The sequence below is a fragment of the Suillus clintonianus genome (genome assembly GCF_016758775.1).
Source record: "Suillus clintonianus strain FC179 chromosome Unknown DEU56scaffold_3, whole genome shotgun sequence".
Lineage (NCBI taxonomy): Eukaryota > Fungi > Basidiomycota > Agaricomycetes > Boletales > Suillaceae > Suillus > Suillus clintonianus.
In genome coordinates this window covers 726603-749199 of record NW_024539227.1, presented here as the reverse complement: position 1 = coordinate 749199, position 22597 = coordinate 726603, and the positions used below count along the sequence as shown (strand labels likewise).

General features: G+C 47.8%; 8 protein-coding genes and 1 non-coding gene across 9 annotated transcripts; 6 read left to right on the top strand and 3 right to left on the bottom strand.

The window, feature by feature from the left end:
* Positions 1 to 90: 90 nt before the first annotated feature.
* On the top strand, positions 91 to 2358 carry DEU56DRAFT_768634 (chaperonin Cpn60/TCP-1 family). The gene is made up of 6 exons (XM_041351249.1): positions 91 to 131; positions 182 to 568; positions 629 to 681; positions 727 to 1522; positions 1578 to 1922; positions 1981 to 2358. The coding sequence occupies exons 1-6, from the start codon at positions 111 to 113 to the stop codon at positions 2059 to 2061; spliced, it is 1683 nt and encodes a 560-aa protein (XP_041214909.1). The 5' UTR covers positions 91 to 110; the 3' UTR covers positions 2062 to 2358.
* DEU56DRAFT_877285 (major facilitator superfamily domain-containing protein) lies at positions 2335 to 4781 on the top strand (the record flags this gene model as incomplete). The annotated part of the gene is made up of 11 exons (XM_041356025.1): positions 2335 to 2831; positions 2894 to 3136; positions 3189 to 3259; positions 3308 to 3387; positions 3437 to 3695; positions 3759 to 3886; positions 3937 to 4328; positions 4378 to 4404; positions 4471 to 4477; positions 4529 to 4656; positions 4710 to 4781. The coding sequence occupies exons 1-11, from the start codon at positions 2472 to 2474 to the stop codon at positions 4779 to 4781; spliced, it is 1767 nt and encodes a 588-aa protein (XP_041214908.1). The 5' UTR covers positions 2335 to 2471.
* A 5208-nt stretch (positions 4782 to 9989) lies between these two features.
* On the top strand, positions 9990 to 10723 carry DEU56DRAFT_318709 (uncharacterized protein). The gene is made up of 3 exons (XM_041345635.1): positions 9990 to 10256; positions 10324 to 10449; positions 10500 to 10723. The coding sequence occupies exons 1-3, from the start codon at positions 10181 to 10183 to the stop codon at positions 10613 to 10615; spliced, it is 318 nt and encodes a 105-aa protein (XP_041214907.1). The 5' UTR covers positions 9990 to 10180; the 3' UTR covers positions 10616 to 10723.
* A 1060-nt stretch (positions 10724 to 11783) lies between these two features.
* Positions 11784 to 12137, top strand: DEU56DRAFT_906852 (uncharacterized protein; the record flags this gene model as incomplete). The annotated part of the gene is made up of 3 exons (XM_041356851.1): positions 11784 to 11799; positions 11859 to 11984; positions 12034 to 12137. 3 exons carry the CDS (start codon positions 11784 to 11786, stop codon positions 12135 to 12137), a joined length of 246 nt encoding a protein of 81 aa, XP_041214906.1.
* Positions 12138 to 14206: 2069 nt separating this feature from the next.
* On the bottom strand, positions 14207 to 15664 carry DEU56DRAFT_724872 (eukaryotic mitochondrial regulator protein-domain-containing protein; the record flags this gene model as incomplete). The annotated part of the gene is made up of 5 exons (XM_041347838.1): positions 14207 to 14434; positions 14484 to 14591; positions 14637 to 14738; positions 15136 to 15327; positions 15377 to 15664. 5 exons carry the CDS (start codon positions 15662 to 15664, stop codon positions 14207 to 14209), a joined length of 918 nt encoding a protein of 305 aa, XP_041214905.1.
* A 134-nt stretch (positions 15665 to 15798) lies between these two features.
* DEU56DRAFT_724194 (uncharacterized protein) lies at positions 15799 to 17192 on the top strand (the record flags this gene model as incomplete). The annotated part of the gene is made up of 6 exons (XM_041347807.1): positions 15799 to 16053; positions 16114 to 16172; positions 16232 to 16428; positions 16489 to 16680; positions 16842 to 16978; positions 17025 to 17192. 6 exons carry the CDS (start codon positions 15799 to 15801, stop codon positions 17190 to 17192), a joined length of 1008 nt encoding a protein of 335 aa, XP_041214904.1.
* A 682-nt stretch (positions 17193 to 17874) lies between these two features.
* Positions 17875 to 20047, bottom strand: DEU56DRAFT_724684 (cytochrome P450; the record flags this gene model as incomplete). The annotated part of the gene is made up of 13 exons (XM_041347833.1): positions 17875 to 18070; positions 18125 to 18154; positions 18207 to 18329; positions 18379 to 18425; positions 18484 to 18509; positions 18562 to 18651; positions 18707 to 18809; positions 18862 to 18984; positions 19037 to 19286; positions 19335 to 19460; positions 19515 to 19651; positions 19703 to 19799; positions 19860 to 20047. 13 exons carry the CDS (start codon positions 20045 to 20047, stop codon positions 17875 to 17877), a joined length of 1536 nt encoding a protein of 511 aa, XP_041214903.1.
* Positions 20048 to 20650: 603 nt separating this feature from the next.
* On the top strand, positions 20651 to 20735 carry DEU56DRAFT_t21. The gene has a single exon. It is a non-coding gene; the product is annotated as a tRNA-Ala (tRNA).
* A 1009-nt stretch (positions 20736 to 21744) lies between these two features.
* Positions 21745 to 22557, bottom strand: DEU56DRAFT_976236 (uncharacterized protein; the record flags this gene model as incomplete). Its single annotated transcript, XM_041359604.1, has 1 exon — positions 21745 to 22557. One exon carries the CDS (start codon positions 22555 to 22557, stop codon positions 21745 to 21747), a length of 813 nt encoding a protein of 270 aa, XP_041214902.1.
* Between the last annotated feature and the right edge of the window lie 40 nt (positions 22558 to 22597).

Here is a 22597-nt window from a genome sequence, read left to right as displayed (position 1 = left end):
CATCGACGATAACGACAAACGCGCTAGCCAAACAAGTACAAACCGCAGATGCAATATTAACTAACGTATTAACTTGCTTGCCATCGTCTTGCGCGATCTACTAGCACAAAATGCAGCGCGGTCTACCAATGGTACGTCCTTTTCGTGTCCGTTATTCGTCATAATCGATCCTTCATTTTAGCAACCCACTGTCGTGCTCCTTCGGGAGGGCACAGACACATCTCAAGGAAACCCGCAGCTTTTGTCTAACATATCCGCGTGCCTTGCCGTATCCCAGACACTCTCCAGCACGCTTGGTCCGCGTGGAATGGACAAGCTGATCGTGAATGAACGTGGCGAAGCACAGATTACCAATGACGGCGCAACGATCTTGAAACTTCTTGATATTGTTCATCCGGCTGCAAGGACCCTCGTCGACATCGCACGTGCCCAGGATGCAGAAGTCGGTGATGGGACTACCAGTGTAGTACTTTTGGCTGCACAGTTTCTCAAAGAAGTTCGTGGATACATCGAGGAGGGTGTCAGCCCGCACATCATCATGAAGGGATTCAGGAAGGCGTCACAACTAGTTCGTGTCACATGTTGCTCAGCGATTTCGTTGGAAAATCCTAATCTCAACAATTAACAGGCTGCAGAACGCATCAAGGCAATTCAGATTAGTGTTGACAAGTCCGATCCTGAGTATGTCTCGGAATTTTTGAACGACAGTCCCTAACATATTTTCAGGCAATTCCGATCTCTTCTACTCAAATGCGCAGCGACATCAATGTCATCAAAATTGATCCATTCGGAAAAACCATTCTTCTCGAACATGGTCGTTGACGCTGTTCAGAGCTTAGATCCAAACGACTTGGACGAGTCGCTCATCGGGGTGAAAAAGATTCCAGGAGGTGGCATGCAAGACTCTCAGTTGATCCGTGGTGTTGCTTTCAAAAAAACTTTCACGTATGCTGGTGCTGAGCAACAGCCGAAGTCCTTCCAGGACCCTCTCATTCTCAGCTTGAACGTGGAGCTTGAGTTGAAAGCTGAGAAGGATAATGCAGAGGTTCGAGTGGAGGCGGTGAAGGACTACCAGGCAATCGTTGATGCAGAGTGGGAGATCATTTACAGGAAGCTGGAAGCGATCGAGAAGACTGGTGCCAAAGTGGTGTTAAGCAAATTGCCAATCGGAGATCTGGCCACTCAGTGGTTCGCCGACCGCGACATCTTCTGTGCTGGTCGTGTACCGGCTGGTGATCTTCGCAGAGTATGTCAAGCAGTCGGAGGTTCCGTGCAGTCAACGTGCTCGGACATAGCCCGGGAGCATCTCGGAACTTGCGGTCGGTTCGAAGAGCGTCAGGTTGGCGGCGAACGGTATAACATCTTCGAGGAGTGTCCCAAAGCACAGACATGCACACTACTTCTTCGTGGCGGCGCAGAACAGTTCATCGAAGAAGTGGAACGTAGTCTACATGACGCCGTCATGGTCGTTAAGCGAGCGATCCGCAATGGCGAGGTGGTAGCCGGAGGCGGAGCCGTCGAGGTAACTCATGACTTCGTTGTTTTGTTTTTATCCTCTAATTCGGTGTGTGAATTAGATGGATGTATCCGCGCACATTCGGAAGCACGCGCTGTCTATTCCTGGGAAGCAGCAGCTGATTTTGACTGCTTTCGCAAAAGCACTAGAAATTATTCCTCGGCAAATTTGCGACAATGCAGGTCTGGACTCTACTGACATTCTTAACAAACTGCGCATGCGACATGCCGCTGGCAACAAATGGTTCGGAGTAGACGTTGACGGTGCGGAAGGTGTCCGCGATAACATGGAGGCATTTGTTTGGGAGCCTCCGCTCGTCAAGTTGAACGCAATCAGTAGTGCAACCGAAGCCGCATGCCTCATCCTCAGTGTTGACGAGACAGTGAGAAACCCACAAAGCGAAGCAGTACGTAGGCTCTTATCTTTCTCTTTTCAAGGGCTGAGTGAACGAAAATATCTTGTAGCAAAGCTCAGGGCCAAAAGCACCACCTGGTGCAGCAGCTCGTGCTCTCCGGGGCAGGGGCAGGGGCATGCCCAGACGGTGAAGGAGACGGCATCGCCGGCAAAAGATTACAAGGAGAAGTGTGACCATCATTATGACGCGTACCGTACCATTTGTTCTCAGCAATCAAGCGCTAATCATGGTACTTGCATGGACATAAGCCTGGGTCGTCATCAAAATAGAAGCTTTCCCTGGGAAAGGGACTATCTTTGCTATTGCGCCATTGTGTTGCAGAATGAGATGCCTTGTCACGAAGACAGCGCCATTTCTGAGCCTCTTTGCCTCATTTTTGTATCTAATCTGATATACATCTCACCAGGATACTAAAGCTCTAGCATCCAGCACGTACTGGATAGCGCGGCACATCAACCAGGAGCAGATCATGTTTGAAGCCTGCGATCACTGGTGACATGTCCACCTTACACCCTCGACGTCATCAAAAGCGTCTGCTTTATGAAAGTACACCCACTGAGAATGGTGCCTGATCCTTCGGTTCAAAAGGACAAGGGTGAGACTTTCAATGGGATAGGAACTATGCATCCTAAGTCAGGGTCCGAGTCTCCCAAGTTAGGCTTCGAGTCTCCTACTGCTCTCGAGAAGCCCCTTCCTCTGGACGATCATCATAAGGATCGTCAGGGTTCACGCAGCTCTAGGCATATCTTTCAAAGGCACCGTGTTGATCTTGATAGTATTGCAACGCAGCCCTCCGTCTTTGATGACCCGGTAACTTTGGAGGTGTATCGACCCCCTCCCGAGTATGAGAATACTCACAGGTTCGATCCCGACGCGAAATGGACTTGGAGGGAAGAGAAGGCAAGTGTAGCACAACCATGGCTTTCGAATATAATAATTAATAATGGCTTGCTTGATTGCAGAAAGTTGTTCGAAAGATTGACTTCCGCATCATGATCTGGGCTGGCGTGATGTTCTTTGCGCTGGACCTCGACCGAACGAATATTTCTCAAGCGAACACCGACAACTTCCTACAAGACCTGCATCTCACCACGAATGATTTTAACCTTGGAAATACGCTGTATAGATTGTCCTTTTTGATAGCCGAACTCCCATCGCAGCTGATTTCGAAGAGGGTTGGACCAGATGTTTGGGTACCAACGCAGGTATTTTCGTTCGTATATTCTCTTTTTAATTGAATGAAGAATAACCTGCCAGATCACTCTTTGGAGCATGGCTGCACTGTCGCAATATTGGCTCTCTGACCGAAGATCCTTCCTTGCAACGAGGTACGCTATGTTCGACCATCTTTTGAGTGTCTCATATATTAGTCTTAGATTCATTCTCGGGTTCCTAGAAGGAGGATTTATTCCTGACGTTGTGCTCTACCTATCCTACTTTTACACAAAGACAGAACGTGAGACTTTACTCGCTTACATTGTTCGTGCACCTGAGATCTTATGCAGTGCCGATTCGCCTTGCTTGGTTTTGGGTTTCAAACTACATAACCGTGATGGTCAGCGCTTTTTTGGCCACTGGCATCCTGTCCCTTCGCTCGGGAGATCGCGCCGGCTGGCGGTATCTCTTTCTGATAGAGGGATTGATCACTCTTGCCGTTGGCATAACGTCATACTTTTTGATGCCTCCCGGTCCGACGCAAACGAAAGCTTGGTTTAGGCCAAAAGGATGGTTCACGGAGCGCGAGGAGGTTATTATGGTTAACAGGTCGGCTGACAATTTTCGTTTTTGATGCTCCTTATCTCAATCTAATCATGGATTGTGGTACAGAGTTCTGCGAGATGACCCAACGAAATCAGATATGCACAATCGGGAGGGCTTGACGATCAGGATGATCTGGGATGCCATCTGTGACTGGCGAATGTGGCCTATATACGTCCTTGGTATCACACATATGAGTATGTATTCACAATCTCACTCCGATTTCGACAACTTATAATTCTCGTAGTTCCCGTTGGACCACCACAGACGTACCTGACACTTTCGCTGAGGAACCTTGGATTCACAACTACTCAATCTAATCTCCTGACGTTGCCTAGCACCACCTGCGGGTTGCTGACACTTTTACTTACTTCCTATTTTTCGGAGTTTGTGCAGTCACGAGTCGGCGCCTGCCTAGTACTTCAGATATGGGCATTGCCATTGCTCGTTGTACTCCGAAGCTTTGGGCGCAGCACTAACCAGTGGGACTACTTTGCGGTTGTCACGCTGATCACTGGCTTCCCGTATGTCCATCCAATCCAGGTTGCCTGGGCCTCTAGGAATTCTGGCAGCGTGCGAACACGGACGATATCGGCCAGTGTATATAATATGTTTGTTCAGGCAGGAGTTATTGTTTATGTGAGTACAATCGAAGCCGTCCTGGTGAACTCAAGTTTACTGTTTTCAGGCGAATATATACCGTGCGGATGATGCCGTGAGTGGTTTTGATCTTATGCAATTCAATGAAGTGCTCATCAGTTGATTTACCGCATTCAAAAAGCCCCTATGTACGTTCCTTGATTGCATTCGCGGCTTAACTTCTGACGACGGCGTTGTAGATAAGCGGGGAAACCTCGTTTTGATCATCATATGCAGCGCGAACTTCATTATTTATATTTCGACGTACTTCTTTTATCGTGGTATAAACCGCCACAGAGAGCAACAGTGGAATACGATGACCGTCACGGTTTGTCCAAGATCGTTGTAGAAATGATGGGTCGGACCTAATATCTTCCACAGGAACGGGAAACATACTTGGAGACAACCAAGGATCAAGGAAATGAGAGGCTAGATTTTAGGTTTGCCTATTAGTGAGGGAACCTATTGAATCTCTTCGATTTCGCTTCGTGCGCTCGAAGTTTACCGGGCCAGCCAGGCAAATCTGCGTGACCAAAGGTATTTTCTTTGGTGGAATGATGGTAACGGCTGGGTACGATGTCTGCATACTTCCATCAGACTCTCGAGGTCAAGTAATTTTGGGAAGCTTTGAGTGCTCTGCCACTGGGAGTCATTAAGATCCATGTTAGAGACTAGAGCTAGTAGCCGCTCGTTCAAATATATGGATGAGGCTGTGAAGATCTCTCTGGAGAAACCTTTTCACTAGATGTATTGGCAGTATATCACATGTATCGTTTGTATGTGAGATGATTAGAGGGAGATAATCCGGGATAGACAGATGTAAAGCATATTGGAATGACTCAAGGAGCGGTAGTATGATACAATGATAGCGTTTGGCGATATACAAGTTGAAAGACGACCGACAGCAAGACCCAATATAGTAGATGGGTGAAAGCTTGTTCGGGTATGACCGTCTGGTTTTTCTGTGTCAAATACTGACGACTATCCGGCAATGGCGAACTATCTGGCTTTCAAAGCCAACTTTCTGACGACCAGCACTGCAAGGTCCTGTTGACGTGACGTGTGAGAGACGGACGCAAGCAAAGTAAGGCTAGCAAACGTACAATAATCAAAGTCGTCAGGCTGAGGCGCCTAATGCGAGGTTCGGCATCGACCTCGGCATGAACTTCAATGACTTCAAGTTCCTGTGGCTCCTCGTGGAGGTCAGACTGCATTTTGAGAGTAAGTAAGGCAACAAGACGATGTAAAAAAACACGTACGAAGTCGAGAATTGGCGGTCCAACGCTGTTGTCGTCTTCAACAACGTCGTACTGATTGCTGAAACGATCGTCGACAGTTTGCTTCATGAGAAATTGTCAAAAATAGCGCTCCAATGAGGTTCGCATGTCTCACCATCAGGCTCTCACGTTGGCTTAACTTCACTCTCGGGTAAGGGTGGAAGCGAAGCAAATAGGAAGACCTGTAGCTGGGCAACCTCATAGTGCTCGTCGAATACTGGCTCATTACAAGTGAAAATGAAGGGAAAGGAACGTCGATTATCCTGCGTGAAGGCATTGGGGTTTAAATACCAGCGGAGGCTTGGGGAAGGAAAGCGAACAAAAAAAATTGCGAACCGGGGGTTAGAACCCCAAATTCGCAATCCCGACAGGGTTGAGTTAGTGCCGATTCAATGTCCAGTGGGGTGCCTGTCCCAGTGTGGCACTTGTGGAAATATTGGTACAAAATTTGCTTCCGTGGAACCAATTCTCTTAGCATCATCATGGGCGACCTCGATCCAGGATCATCCGACGATAGGACGAAACGAGAGGCAGAACACGGCGCCGCCAGGAGGGATATCATGGCCACGAGTGGGCGCCACGTTATTCCTTCGAACCTACGGACCACCGACGCAGGACTTGTATGTCTAAGCTCCTTGATATACACCACGGATCTGGACAACCTGGAACTTCTATCTCTGATGTGCTGCTTAGAGCACAACGTTATAGAAATGCTGCGCGAGCTAGACGCGTCCTAGGCTGCCTGGACAAGAAAAGTCAGTTCACGAGGCGCAAGTGCATGGGCTCTGTTACGGAGAACTCTCTGTTGTATGCTACACAATATATCTCCAATGCGCTGATCAACCATCCTGAACGACTGCATCCCCTGGACATGCCAGAAAAAACTCCCAACGCTGAGCTACTCCCTCAGCGAGCACAGCGTGATCAATAGCGATGTGACACGCGCGGCGTGACACAAAAAGGGGCGTCACGCTAATTTGCGCACGAGCCAAGGCAAGTTCGCAACCGCCATCATGAAACATGCAAGCGACTCAAAAGTGTGCCTTCAAGCTATCAAAATATCTCAAGCAGCATTGGTGTGAGTCAAGATAGTCACTATGGCTGCATCAAGATCGCCCCAATAATCTCAACTTGGCGCAACCGCCCCTCATCAACATCGCCAGGTGGCCACCACTGCCACTCCAGTAGTGATATACGCCAGAAACAAAAACATAGTTGGAGTGAACAAGACACTCACCAGTGACTATGATCCGGCTCAGTGCCCCCCATCTGCATCGTAAGCTGCCTCGAATTCTCCACAAATTTCCGTGCATCCAGATGTGAAGGATGTCAAACCGAATGATCCAACATGAGAAGAGATGCTGTCAAGCTACAAAAACCATGGAGACTCCCAGCCCCGTTGCTGACGAAAAAACTGCGAATTTTCACCGTCGCAGCACTGTGTCTAGTTCTTGCCTTTGCCAATGCTGTTGGCGATGCTGAGCCGTGACCATAACTTGAAGTGCGACCAAGCTGTCTTGCATGTCCTCGTGGGGGCCACAATACATCATAGGCGACTCCGATTTGCGAGTGGATCCATGGGTGCGTCAAGGGGTATCGAAGCTGCTGGTGTCGTACTTCAAGATCAGCAATTCAAGAAATTCGCTTGCGACGAGCCTTCTTGCGTTACACTTGAGTGGTTGAAGCTGAGCCGATTTTTTGTTTTGTTTGGCAGGACGAGTCGCAGCGGTTGGGGAATGATTAACGATTCGTGGGCACCAATTTTTTGTTTGGTCCACAATTGGTCCACAAGAAATCGGAGTAGCTTTGGTTTTTGCCAGGTCGCAACTCCGCTCGCCAATTCAAGTCACAGTTTCTGCAGTCTCCCCTTGGTTTCTCGGTCTAAAAAATTAAAGAATTGATTTTCCCTTCACAGACGAGAAACTTTATACGTCGGAGTTCTCGTCTCGCCCACCTCGCCTGCATGAATGTCTGGCAGTAGGACGTCCAGTGCCTGACAACGGTTCAATGGAAAGGCAATGGTTCAGTGAACCTTTGGAGTCTACTATAATACTCGCCAAAGTCACACTGCCAGTACCTACTAACTGTTGGCAACTTGGGCAGTCGGGTGCATAATATTTTCGAGCGGTTCAACTTGCGTCTGAGTCCTGATTCCTCCAACATCACTGTCCTGATCTCACCGCTGGGTATTACTGCCCGCTCAACTGGATGGTGTGTCGTTGATACCTCAGCCAACGCAAGTCTCCATTCTCTCCTCGCGGCGCTCGCTCACTTCTTCCAGGACGAGTCAGTGGTCCCGCATCAAGAGATCGAGGAGAGCAAGGTTCATCGGCACGGCATTCGAAGAATTTTTCACGTCATAGCTGCCAACCTTTTTTCCGGCATCTCCCTCATCTACATCACAGCCTGTGGTCCTTTGCCATCATGCAAGCTGCGAATGAGCGTCCTTTTTTGTGGCTCTCAGTCAGTGCCTCGCCCGTTTTCTTCTCGACAACTTCCGCTGATGCCGCCGTCTTCATTTAAATTGTAGGGTGCAGCAATAGTCTCATTCCTGTGATTTGAATCGCGTAAGCCAGCTTCTTTCCATGTTATGGATTACGAACGAGTGATGGTCTGGTTGATAGCGCTGACAGATGATTTGATGCATGCAACTGCAGGAAGATACTTCAAGGAAGAACGGCGTTCATAGAGCACCTGGCTGCTATGCTCGGGTAGACAAAAACGACGTACAAACCGACGAAAGTGATCAAGTCATTTCTTCCTGGGATCCAAGATACTCGGCCACCCGGAGAAGGGAAGGTTCTGACATGAGATGAGTCTTGGATGATCGAGTTGTTGTGGATACGAATTATTAACATCCTATATACTCAGGAAACTCCGATGTGGACTGAGGGCGAAAGCAAAGGCATGGTTAATTGTTTTTATTTTATTTTATACTCGACTGATCACGTGAACAGTGTTCGGAGACTTAGGATCTGTCTGCGCTTCCCCTCCCGGCACCCTTTCGTATCACTCTACAAGTCTCTATTGGTTGATTGGTTGACGTTGACCGCAAGAACCGCGATCTCAACTGTAGACGGAACTTGTGATACGTAGCGCAAATTCATCATATTGTGTTTCTTCTTCTGAATTCCGGTATTAAATCCCACCCTGAACTAGGAGTATTGCGTGCATAGCAATGGATTGGTTGTAAAAGTACCAGTACACGATCATGGTTGCAAACACTGTGATACGAAGTGGATGCTGCCATGACAGTGGATAGGCACTTTGCTAATTCACATCGGAGTTATGAACATTTAAGAGTGCTTTGAAGTACAAAATGTGATGCCCTTAGCTTGAAGTTTAGCTTGCCAAAATTCTCATTTAATATTTATTACTTAATTATTTGAGATGAAAATGTTTGTGAATATGAGAAATATTTAACCGCCAAAAATCTCGAGCAAAGTTTGAAGTATCGTCTTCGCATTTTGTGCAACACTCAAAGCACTCCTAAACATCGACAACCCCGATGCTGTGAGGAGCTCCGGTCGCATTAGATGGAAGATCGCGGAGCGATCCGGCGTACATGCTGTCGGACTTAGGTAACCCGGTGGGTATGTCTGGCAGTCCGCCATTAATAACATCCTCTGCTTTTGGGGTTGAATGGAACGCAGGATTCCGCCAGCTGAGAACGAGGCATGGTGATTAATCTGTATAGATCCAGGCGCGCTAGCCGCGATTAATTGCTTGGGTCCGAGTCCAAGGCTCACGTCTACGCCTGGAGTGAGAACACTTCCGGCAGGTCGAAGTCACTGAATCGTTACTGGAATAACGGAAAAAAATGTGAGTGGAGTGGGGGTCTGGCGGGCCGATCGGTTTGTAACTCACTAGACCTATAGCAAATTGGATGGTCGATTTTTGGTCAGTCATTATTTTTCCAATTGCAATAGCTTGTCATCCTAACAGCGCTCCCCTCCATAACCTACTAGGTCTGAACAAAGCGATTATTTCTATGGGTGTCTCATTCTCCGTTACGCTTCTTCAACTACGGACCTGTAACCTCTCCGATTGCGTGCACTGGGTTCACCACATGAACAACATCGTGCCGCAGAAAGCGCCTTCCAGTGTCACACATCAGGGATTAATATTGACCGACTATTTCGCTTTCGGGAAGCCAGTAACCGTGGACATGGAACGTGCTGCAATGAATTGAATGGCTAACTGGTTGTAACTGCCGAATAAAATTACTCACAGCTTGCTGATCGGGCTCGCTGCGGCTCTTCCTGTGGACGACTCGTAGACGCCGTTCTGGACATCAATATTGCAACGACAATTGTATTGTCTTGGAAGTATCTTGGAAGAGTGCCAGTGTCAGCTAAGCAGACTTTCAATTAAATCATTCATGATTTTTATCCTCGAGCGTTTCGGTAAGGAAGCGACATATGGCATGATACAGGAAGCCGCCAGACCTCCAGCGCTCCGATTGCCTATATCTTTTCTACAGGTCTTTTCAAACGCTCGAGCTCGGTCCAATTGCATGCCGGACGCTACTCTCTCCCGTCTCTGCCACCCTGCTAGCTTGAAAAAGTCGAAGGGATGATAATGAGTCTCCCAAATTCTTTGCCGACTTCCCTTGGCACCTTCAAAATATCACCAATGTCAAATGCAACAGGTATGTAATGCTTTGGGCGATTAAATTGTTCTTGTCACGACTGACTGTTTTGTGTTTGCAATGGTAGAAAATAGATTGGGGTTGAACAACCTCTTGCAACAACGATATGGTGCAAATGTCGCTGCTCACCTGCGATGGGAAAGTGTTAGAAATGGCACTGATCATAATCCTACATGGACTTTGATTGTTTATGGTATGTGCTCAGTTTTTTGTCTGGTTTTTGTCACGTTTTAATGCACTTAGTCGACGGTATTGAGTACGGGCGGGGGTCTGGTAGTGACAAAGTGATTGCGAAGGAGATGGCTTCTGGAGTCGCCCTTGGGCAGCTTCGAATACAGTGGGCTCATCTGCTGCACTAGTTGTACGACGTCGTCTTCTTAGTTTTGTGGTTCTTTATATAATCCACCGTCCTGTAATTTTGGCCATAGCACCCTATTGTGTATTTCACAACATGCATGTAGCTCTAGCCTTTCGTTTTCTCCGTCCAAAGAATATTTTTGGCATGCATCCCGCGAAGGAGGTCAACAGATCGCCACACAACCCGGTGTATTGATCAGTGCCGCTTCATGTGTCAGCATGGAGGCTGAACCGGGTTCGAATACGTAATTTGATCATCAACTAACATCAACAAACAATTCATTTCTTCCACCACCACTGAGTCAATTATACGCGTCCACACACGCCCACGAACTCTTCGGACTTTAATGCGTACCACGCCTAAAACTGACACTGATTTTGTGAGTGCTGCAGTGCTTCGAATCTGGAATCAGACTGCTGGAAAGCATTGACAGGTAGGTATGATTTATTTGTACCGCCACCGTGCGTTACGGACTCTTGTAAGATCGCTCTGCAAGACTTAATATCGCCATCCCTCAGCTGTTCGTCTTCCACGGAAAAATCCAATGTCACATTGCCCCATTAAGCAGCAAGATACGAAGGCACTTTATCCGCGATGCATCTTCCTACACCTGCCATTAGCCAAATCCACCTGCGGACTGGCAATCGGAAATTGATATCTTGCGAGGAACCGTTGCAACCCTTTTACCACAGCGCCTTCCAAAAGCCCTGAATAGGAAAAGCACAGTCAGTGCTCGCAACTTTTTTTAACTATACAGCTTGGCAAGTTGGCCTGTATTCTAGCGCCAGTGTACGGAATCCCGATGGCGCAAAAGCCAGTATTGGCCATGGTCTGCCTATTATGATAGATGGCCTTTCAGATTCGTCACCTTGTCACCTGGATATTGGCCGGCAGTATCAAGCGTGCGCTATGTTGATACTTCATTTCCTCCACCTACACTCCACATCGTGGCTGACTCCGGGGACATGTATGTGGCCGTGATGTCCTTGCCAATGTACCAAATTCGTCTAGCTGCCAATTACCCCTGTCTGCGTTTACAGCGCCAGCTTGGCGGGTTATGCATGCATGTCGTTAGATATAAAGGAAAGAGAGCCATGACACAGCTCATTATCCGACAAGTCCACTGGTTTTCTATCATCCACAACACTCGCACCCTAGTTTCCGCAACGATGTCCAACCCTGAACGTACGTCCTCCCTTCATTTATTCGTCATGCAGGATATATCCATTCATTTTAACCTCCAGACCCTCGCACGAACTTGAACAATCTATTGCAGTCCATTTACGGACCCTATGTCCCTGACCATGTCAGGTGGGAGGTCTATTCGCAAGGCCCTCCCAACGCTTTAACATGGTATGCGACCATCTACAGTACGTTGACTTCTAGAGTCAATGATGCGCATACTAACATACGACACAGTTGACGATATGAATTACGGCTACGCTTCAGCTCGCACCAGAGGTGATGCTCAGGACATGGCTGCGCAACAGGCTTATAACCATTTGAGACGTGAAAGAAGATGAAGCAATTGACAAACTTGTCAATCTAGTGTGGCGGTTTCAGTTCATATATGCCTTCATTCTAGACACCCGCATAGTTCTGTTACTGATACGTTTTCGTCATCATCATACAGTCGTAATACAGCGTCGTCCATACTAGAAGTGCGCGTGTTGTGAGCCAATAGATCCCTTTTTTTTTTCTTGGTTGATGCGTTGATGGCCCGTTGTGCTTCGACGTGCTCCTATGTGTCAGTAACCCAGAGTGAGGGCATCAGTGTGGTGGTGAGTAGAGGAGACCGTGATAATGTATCATATGGTCTGCCACACGCCCTATGTACTGGTACTGACGCGGCTCCAAATATTGATTCACCTGGTAAAATGCGAGCTAGTCTCCCTAGTGAGCAGACCAAACAGATAATAATCATTCCCGCTTTATCATGGTCTGCTTCCACTACATACTCATACTGTGTCTCAACAAATTGCCGTGCATACACCGAGAAGTTAGGGGTGAGCTATAATTGGCCATCTAAAAGTAAGGAAGACACGTGACGCGACGCGTGTGTCGCAGCCGAAGCTAACTTCAACTTGTTTCCTCTAGTTTGATCAATCTGATGCTCCAATTCCGAGTATAGCGTACCCAGTGGGTGTCCACCAAATCATCCATCCCATCTCTGCTACCAATTTTCTTGCCCCAATTGCAACGCCCTTCAGTTTCACACATCTTCTGGCTTAAAAGACACCCTAGTCTAAGTCCACCTCACAGCCTACCACATACTCCAAACCATGCGCCTCTCAGACCGGTTTGTTCTCACTCGTTAACATACAACTCGGCAGTTAAATAAGAGCCTCCACTAAGCGGGAGCCACATGGCTGATTTGCTTCCAGGGCGAGTAGGCTGCAATAGCACCGTGACTTCAAAGGCAGATGACCTCCCAAAACTTGCGAGGAGGAAGATTCTCCTTTCTTGTGGACCTGATAACGAATGGGAAAGCGAGTTGTGAAAGGTGGACACACAAGCGGACGACCGTGCCGCTCCATACATTATCTCGCGCATGGCAAAGTACAAGAGCATGTACTGAATCGTCTCAAGATTGCATATTCAGCTTGTATCACGATTCGTACTAGTATGTGGCGTGGGGGAAATTGGCAGGACCGGGCTTGACGCCGAATCATAACCTGGCGCCTGTCGTTGCCATGTCGGATCCAGGAATTCTCTCGTCTACATTCCATTGGAAACCTAGTTTCCGCAACAATGTCCAACCCTGGACGTAGTACGTCCTCCATCTGTTGTTCAACATGTAGGATGCGCTCATTCATTAACCTTCAGATCCTCGCACGATTTTGAACAATTTATTGCAGTCCATTTACGGACCCGCTGTCAACGACCATGTCAGGTGGGAGGTCTATCAGCAAGGCCCTCCCAATGCCTCAACGTGGTATGCGACCATTTATAGTATGTTCAACCGCCAGAATAGTCATGGATGTATAGATGTGCATACTAAACAATATGTCATACAGTTGACAATGTGAATCAAGGCTACACTTCAGCACCCACCAGAAGTGCTGCTCAGGACATGGCTGCGCAACAGGCTTATGATTATTTGAGAAGTGTAAGATGAGCTGCAGCAATGAAGTTTAAAGCATGGTGACTTGTACGCCCTGATTGTCATCCTCTTCTGATGTCTACGTAGTTCTACCACTCACACATACATTTTTCCAATCGCTTGCTTGTAACACAACATTGCTTGTTACAGGAGTAATGTACTTGTGTACGATCGATATTTCGTTTTGCTTCGACAATACGTCATTAGCGCGCCGCATCAGTGTGGTAGGCAAGACATGATAATGCGTTGTAAGGTCTCGCATGTCCCCACCCACATTCGACCCAACTGACGATTTGACGTAATAACTTATAGTAAAAGGTCAGCCGTCCGCCCATATGCATATACAATGGTCACGAAGTGGACAAGGACAGCACATGCGTATGCTGACAGCGCTGACAGTCGCACTAAGATTATTATGGGTTGTATGTATACATGAATGCCATAGCTGACTCGAACACAACGATAAAAAGGGAACGATATCCCCTCACGTCAATTGGCCATCCATTGACGCTCTTTGCTTCGTGCTCGAACCTTCGCCCTACGCTCGCCCTCCTTGGCACGACGCTCCAGCTCTTTGACATCTAAGAACATGTTGCCGACATCAATGAATTTGATTGCTGGACGGCCAAGACGCTCGACAATATTCGACTTCGCCTCGTTCTCGGAAGGAGTAGCTGACTTTGTGGCGGCATCCAGAATGCCTGGCATGATTGGGTCCTAGTAGATAAGTGAGTTCACTTGTACATCGAAGAAACAGCCAACAAACCTTGCCCTCAGGCACCGTCTCCCAAAACATGCGCTGATACCGTTGTCGCGCCCAGTCGAAGCCGCCGGCTTCTTCGTCTTCTCGGTCAGCCTCCACTGCGTCGTATCTCTCGCTGTGCGTTTTGGCCAAGTGCTGGTTGGTATCATACTGCACGGGTACAGGCTTCGAATGATCAAGGGTGGTAAAAACTTTCGTTTGAGGTACGCCAAGGAGACTTTCCATGCCTTGCACAAAACCTGTCTGGATGGACTTATTCTGCAAAGCGTGTGAGCGTCGATGTCACAAAGGGAACAACGTATAGGTTCAGATATGGTCGGAATGTGTGACCAGTGCCAGACTATGTAAGGCGCTTGAATTGCGCAAACAATGATGTGGTTTAAAGGAAAGGAAATTGGTACTCACATCCTGCTCGTAATGAAGGGATTTTCGGGGGAGAGTCAGTGAATAGTTCCTCATTGTGGGTAGTTGCAATTTACCTGGAAAAAAAATGCAAGAGGATCAGTCAGTATCATTAAATATCAAGTAGCAGTGGAAGGGAGATGCAGATCAGTAAGGTGCGTAGATTTAACCATGTATGCGTCTATAAGACTAATCGAATTCACGTTGCTCATCACGTTCTTGAGAAAGAACAGAGGAATAAGTGATTTCTCACCTTTTTCCATGATGCTTCTAAACCTTTCAATCGTAAAATGGCATCGATACGTTTTATGCTGAGATGATGCCTGACAGCCAAAGCTCGTACCGAATTAGCCTCGGGATCGGCCATGTAAGAAAAATAGATATGAGTGCGTAAAGAATCCGAGACAGGTGGAGGAGGACGGAATGATTGGTTAAGAGGAAAGGGCTGACTAGGAATGAGCATGATCATTGTGGTGCTAGCTAACTGAACATACCGTTCCAGAGCCAAGCCAATTCCGTGGCGCGGGGTCACGGTACTTGCGACCGGCGTCTGCTATCCACTTCTCGTATGAAGGAGTTTCTGGGGTTTCGGCATCGTATGGTATGTCGAAACCCTCTAGGATAGCTTCGCCAAGGGCATCATCTTCCTCGTCTGTCTCGAAAGATTCATCCTGTCTTGCGACGAAAGACTGGAAAAATGTTCTACGCGGACATCTGCTCACAGAAGGCAAATGCAGGGTGCGCTGAGACGATGAAGCTGATATACGCAAACGAGTGAACATTGGGACGCAGAACGCGCAAAAAATTTGAAGCATTTCTGGTCGGCGTCACGTGAACACTCTAGGGCAGGCCTCAAATTCAAATTTGACTTAATGAGAGTTTTGCTTGACGTTTCTAGGCATAATTGAAGATGTCCATGACATTCACCAGCGATGTATGCTATGGAAATGACAATGGGCTATCAGCTTTACTGAAGGGATATTCTGCCTTGATTCCCCCGCTTCACCTTAAATTTCCTCTTCATTGTTCATTTACTGAGGTACACACATTTCTTTTACACCAAGTTTTGCTCGACCCGCACTTGAAGCAGTATCCACCTTCCGGGAGATACCAGCTGTCATTTTGGAAGTGGGCAATTGGACACTTGGAACGAATGGACAAATACGACGAGGTTGGCTACACTGCTACAGTATCACCCGAGAAGCCGACTCATTCACAATTGCACATAAAGGACGCCGAGATCGACACACGGATTTATGACCGTTATTTGTCCCTTATGTCGGGTCCAATGTAGGTTGATTTCCATTACAATACATCTCTGCTCATCTCCGTTTTTCCCCACTGCACAGCGATCGTAGTAGTCCCCCACCGGATTCGTACGTGACATATTACTGGAAGCCTCCAAGTCCACTTGGTTCTGCCAATCAAAACAGTCACGAGTCCATCACGTTACTCGAGTCTCGGACCACCATCGAAAGCGGGACGACAGGGCTAAGGACGTGGTGTGCAAGTTTCGTCCTTGCCAGCTATCTCATTGCGAATCCCGGTACGGTAGACACACCGTGCCATTCCTTGACTGGCCTTGATATTTCTTTATGCGCACCAGAAATGATTCATGATCAAACGGTCCTTGAGCTTGGCTGCGGGACCGGTTTTCTTGGGATTGTTGTGGCAACGTTGCAACAGAAATTAAACGAGTGTCATCAGTCACATCACCAGTCATTACCTGCGGTACTGTTGACCGATGTTAATTCCGGAGTGCTTTCAAGATGCCGCGACAATATCCGACTTCGTTGCAGTGAGTGATCCCAGTTTCATCCTTGCAGCCCTTCGGTAAACCGGGTTGATGTGCTCCGCCTTCAACACCCTTTTCGGAGTCTATTTGTGCTCTATCTCGTTTGTCTCGATCGGCTCAGAACATATTTTAAAGATGTGTTGTCCTTGCTCACTGTCGCGTAGATCAGTCATCAAATCACCAAAATATCTCCTTCTCCACTCTTGACTGGTTCGATTCCCTTTCCCTGCCACTCAGTGAGAACGCGGCGACAGCATTTCTATCCAAAGCGAGTGCCGGCGTTGTGATTGGTGCTGATATAGTAAGGCTCACATTCGCCGCTACGTGGTTGCCACTTACCCGGGCAGGTATTCGACCCAAGTCTGGTCTTGCCTCTGGTCGCAACCTTGCGTCTTGCACTTTCCTTCGAGAGTACCCGAATGGCAGTGGTGGCGCTAACAGTCAGAAATGAGCAGACGCTTACGCATTTTGTGACAGAGGCTGGTGAGCAGTCCTCGACCTGTGTAGTGCGGTGAACCTGATCTTCAAGTCACATAGTAAAAGAATTTTGTGTGGAGGAAGTTCCACATGCTTTCACCTCACTTACATATTTTGATCTGGATACCGCTGGAGTGGATGCTGGTCTTGATGTCAAGATATTCAAATTCACGCTCCGCAATCAGGCGTCGTAATCAAATGCGTATTGTATTCTACAGCTGTTTCCACTCAAGAGTTACTATCGGTTACCATTCATTCGACCCCCCCTCACTCGGCCAGAACAACATGAATTGGCTGGCACCTGGCACGTGACAGACAGACTTCGGCTCTGTCACGCCTCGACATTAACCTCGATCTACCTCGATCTCGCACATTTCTCCGTCAATTTTGATCATTCAACTTCATAGAGTAATAACTAAACAATGAAGTGTTGTAAATTAGATTGTGGATTGAGGCAAAATTGTATGAGGTATGTTCCGTCTTTGTCTGCATGGCAGTTAAGTTGCACATTAATATTGAGACCTTGAACATCTTGACCTAACTTGGGCACCAGGCCAAGTATTGTTTGAGACGAGATAAACGACGATGATAATGCACAATTTAGGAATCGTATCAAGGCCAAAATTTCAAATAGAATACATCGTAGTCCTGGAGCGCCGATATTAGTGATTTGTTGGGAACTGGTTCTTCATCCCTCGCTGGCCTATCCATCAAAACTTCTCATGCAGCTTCAGGATAATGCTCCATCATGTGCCTGAGCTCTGATTCCGGAATCCTCGCCTCAAACTCAATTGCGCACGGCGGGACATTTGACACCGGCGACCCCAACATGAATCCCATGTCATTCAACGGTTTCGTAGGATCCAAAGTGAGTCGGAAGGCCCATAAAATAAGGAGCGAGTTTATGAATACTGATCTGTGTTGATCAAAGTGAGTTTGGAAGATGATGTGCGTGGAGGAGTAGTTTTACCTGTTCGCGACATGTTGACCGGGGCAAACACTAAAAGTAATGTTATGAGTCGAAGAACGAATAGGTGAAAGGCAGTTCTTACCGCCGACCAAAGCCAAAGATGAAGAATTTTAAATCGTCTCTCAGGCAACCTTGGTCGTCAATCCAGCGCTGAGGCTTGAATGCGTCAGGCTCCGGGTAGACGTCTGGATCTCGAGAGATCGCCCTAAAGCAGGGACCGTTAGATCCTTCGTATATTGAAGCACGATGCTTACCAATGATTGCCGTATACTGTAGTCCCAGCCGGAATACAATAGTTTTCCTGACGGGCAGATCATGATTCGTGCGATAAGCTATTAAATGTCACTTGCCCAAATCACGTCATGAGTTGTTCGGTGAGCCAATGCTGCAGTGTAAATTTTGTAAAATTTAGGGACAAACCAAAAGGAGATACCCACCACCGGTAGGCAAGGTTGGTCTCCATCTCAAAGCCTCAGAGATGAATGCTTGCAGGCGAGGAAGGGATTTTTGGTCGGCGAAGGTCGGCGCTTTAGTGCAGGGTTATTGAATCCATAGTGCTGCAATAGTGAACAAGTTATGTACCTCGGTGCCTCCCAATGACCGCATCGAGCTCGGCCTGAACTTTAGCTTGCTCCTCGGGGAAACATGCAGCTGCCATGAGTATTGTGCATACTGCCGCAGAAGTCTTCGCTTGATTTCAGCCACATATCTTTGGAAGTAGAAAAATAACACCTCACCGTGCTGGTACCAGCTACAAAGAAGGTACCACCAAGAAAGGCCATCTCAGTCTCTGTCAAACCATAAAAATGGCTATTCTCCAACAGATGCTTCGTGAACGAAGGGCCAGCATCCGCGTCCCTCTGTTGTGGAATAGCTCAGACATGAAGAGAAGATTGAGAAGGAAATGCACACCATTTTCTCTTTCACAAGGTTCAGTTGAGAAATATTGAGTTTCTTGAACCTCTCAAATTCCTTTTTTAACTCTCGCCCATACCAAGGAAGATATTTGAGCCATGGAATCGAGTCCACAAGGTAAGCATCGGGATTCATGACTGCAGTGGCTGTCCGCATGCGACGATGAACTTCAACGACTTCGGGATCAATTGCAGATGTGGGCGTAGTCTTCCCATATGCAACTTTCATAATTGTTGTCGCAGCATAACTTTGGACCACCTGTAAGCAAAGTGCGATCACCACCAAAAGCACTTACGTCGTCACATGGTTTTGGAAGTTGCGTGGATCATCGAGAATGCCGAGAACTGTGTTCTTCACGTGCGACATCTGTAGGGGCTGATAGGCCTCAGCTGCTTTGGGCTGGAGGTGCGAATGAAGTGCTCTGCATGACATTAAGAAGTAAGATAGATGAGGGGAAGTGTCGCGGACTACTTACCTACGCATCCGACGGAACCTGTCGCCAACAGGTGAAAAGGCTATATTCACTCCGCCGTTAAATATTTCTCCAGCAGCAATCCGGCGAGGACGGTCGGCTAAGAATTTCCCCTGATTCTCCATAATATCTACGGCAGCCTGTAACAGAACGGGCCTGAATATCACAACTCAACATGACTAGGAACTGACTTTGTAACGGCCGATAATGACGATCTTCTCAAATCTTGACCGAATGGTGATCAGAGGACCGTACTCGTCAATCCATCTCGCTAAAGTGAGGGATGGGCTTATCAGCGACAGGGCACAATCAGCGATCAAATTCAATAAGTTGAATGCAAAAGCTTACTGGTGATGCGGTAGTAAGTGCCCCCCAAGTCTCCAAGTGGGAGGGGAAGGGGGGAGAGGAAGATCTCTCTCTGATTTGAGAAGGTAAGCTCGAGAAATTACTCCTACGACACCAAGACAAGCCGCAGCACTGAGGACGAGCTGCACGTTGTCAGAGATGCGCAGGTCAGGTAGTTCAAGTTGTAGCATGGTTTGTGGGGTGCAAAGAAGGCTTGGAAGGAACTCGTTGTAATTCACGAATCACAACACAATCAAGTGACGAATGACTTAAGTACACCAGTACCTGGGTGGGAATATGGCCCTGAAGATGTTTGCCGGGGTGCGGATATGAATACGGTACTGCTGGCATGCAATGGTTCGCTCACTACCTGGTAGTCAGCACCTCGGATGATCATACCCCTTTGCACAACAGTCACAGGGTAGCGGGGGCCAGGGGTTCCGGCGTAGTTTGGGACAGACCAGTTTTGAGGCAGAGCAGGAGTAAACCAGCGAAGTCCAGGGTCACGACCGTACATAGACGCATGCACAGGCTGTAGACATCTGTTATCGATGATGTTTTCTGACGAAGAGATCATTGACAGCAGATGATTGGGGTTCCTCGTCCTCTCTCTCGAGCAGTACTGGCCGCCGGGCCAGTTCAACGCCCAGGCAATGGTGCCGACGGATGAAGTAAACATCTATAGATACTTCAGTACTCAGTACATGTCAAGCTTCAACTTGAAGTGTACAAGTCCACGTGAATGGTATAAATGGGAGGGTGGACATAGTGTGACACTAAGCAAGGACAAACAGGGGCGCTTAGCGCAGTGGTAGCGCGTATGCTTTGCATTAGCATCCGAATTGTATAAGGTCCAGGGTTCAATCCCCTGAGCGTCCAACTTTTTGGTTTTATTTCTATTGATTCCAAGGACCGTAACCACCAACTACCAAGGTGACATGGAAGTAAAATCAGTGCTAGTTCAAGTCATACACGTGCATGAGAGGCCCTGGTAGATGCACCCAAATTTAAGAAAACGATGTATCTTTGAGAGTACTTCTTGAGATACTCTAATTACTTGAGTGTCTGTGCAAGACAAAATGCAAGCATGTCATCGATTCATCGATCTAATCTCTCATTGCACGCTCCTGTTGGTCTGCCTTAAGAAATCTTGATTTCCCCCTAGTCAGCGAGAAATTTTATCTGAATTCTCGTCTAGACTCTATTTTCTGGCGATAGGGAGACCGTCGACTGGGCGATAAATGGGACGACCTGAGTAACAGCTGACACTGACAATGGAAATGGAAATGGAAATGGAAATGCGATGCTCAGCTGTGTGGCGGCCGGCGGCTGCCTGGAGTCTAGGTGGACCTCGCACCTTCATTTTGCTCACTAAAAATTACAGTGGTACCTATTCGAATCGGCGTTATCATAAGTCGGACAACGTTTTTCGGCCTTTTCATTTTCTCAACAACAGGGCATTTGAAAACGCCCCCACCCCATTTATTATCTATCGAAAGTACAGGTGAGTGCATGATTGAAAAGTTGTCTAAGGTTCATATGTGCTGCCAAAAATGCGTACAGAGAGTGAATGATCATGCTGATTGTAAGGTACTAATCTATAATGAATGTAGGGCATTGAGGCGATCGCGGTAAAGACGGAGGAGATCCGTCTTCTGAGAGTTGCAAGAATTTTGTGAAATGCAGCGAGGGCATTGATTGTTCCTGGAGGGGCCGAGTGTGGAAGTATGCACGGAAATGGAATATGCGAGTGTGTGAAGGTCAATTACGACCAGGCAGCCAGACTGCTATACCTGATGCCGAAAAGCATGCAGGCCAGGGCGACACCGCATATGAGCGAGAAGTTTCTAGACCCAGGGTTCGAATCTAAGTATTTCGAATCTAAGCATCAATCAGCCATCATAACAAACAGGAACGAAGGAAAGCCCTCACCAGGGGAATGGGATATTAAGGGGGGTGTGAACTTTATATTCCGAGGATGCAGCTTTGAATGTGATACAAAGTCGTGGTGCCTATCAAGCTCCAGGGCGAGCTGAAGCGTGCATAATGTCTCATCATCAGAGGGGCCGTCGGAGATGGGAATAATGCAAAGCTCGTCTTCCAGCTTCCATGCCCTCGGTTTCGAAGGAGAGACGCGGCAATGAAAGTGTCGCAGGACCTTCAAGACTAAAGCATCAATCTCCTTCGCACCAGCATGCGACGTTGTCATCGCCTCTATTTCACGCGTATAAGGTGAGGGTGAGGTAGTTGACAGATAGGTTACGGCAACGTGACGCAAGTGAAAACTGAAGTAGGGCGGCGGATCAGAATCAGCCATTGGGGAGCGTATTTTGGCATCGATGCATTCATCGGAATTCCACCGATCGCTCGCGATCTCTGGCCGTGGGTGCCCACCGATTTGGGCACACCAGCAACCTCCAGTGGCCCTTATTTCAGGCCAGTCCGACACGTTTTGACCGTAGACGTGACAATTATAGGCTCTGCAACTATGACAGAGGTCATCGAGGGCATTCTGTAAGCTGTGGTTGAGTGATTCGAGTAAGGAGGCCGAAAGTGTGAGATGGAGATGAGTGAGAATACGAAAGCGGATTTCGGTGGGGAGTGGGAGTGGGAGATGGGACAGCGCGGTGAATTCAGGAGATATGTATGCAAGGACAGCATGTATGAGTGTGAGTCGGTTGACTCGCAAGCGGGACTCCATGAGAGATGTGGGAGTGGATGAATAGGATTTATAAATCCAG

Excerpts from the sequence above, each read along its gene's own strand:
- DEU56DRAFT_768634 (XM_041351249.1), top strand. The coding sequence starts at position 111 with ATGCAGCGCGGTCTACCAATG. Across the intron at positions 132-181 it reads TGCAGCGCGGTCTACCAATG|CAACCCACTGTCGTGCTCCT; the intron begins GTACGTCCTTTT and ends CCTTCATTTTAG. Across the intron at positions 682-726 it reads GTTGACAAGTCCGATCCTGA|GCAATTCCGATCTCTTCTAC; the intron begins GTATGTCTCGGA and ends ACATATTTTCAG.
- DEU56DRAFT_318709 (XM_041345635.1), top strand. The coding sequence starts at position 10,181 with ATGATAATGAGTCTCCCAAATTCTTTGCCGACTTCCCTTGGCACCTTC. Across the intron at positions 10,257-10,323 it reads ACCAATGTCAAATGCAACAG|AAAATAGATTGGGGTTGAAC; the intron begins GTATGTAATGCT and ends TTGCAATGGTAG. Across the intron at positions 10,450-10,499 it reads ATGGACTTTGATTGTTTATG|TCGACGGTATTGAGTACGGG; the intron begins GTATGTGCTCAG and ends TAATGCACTTAG.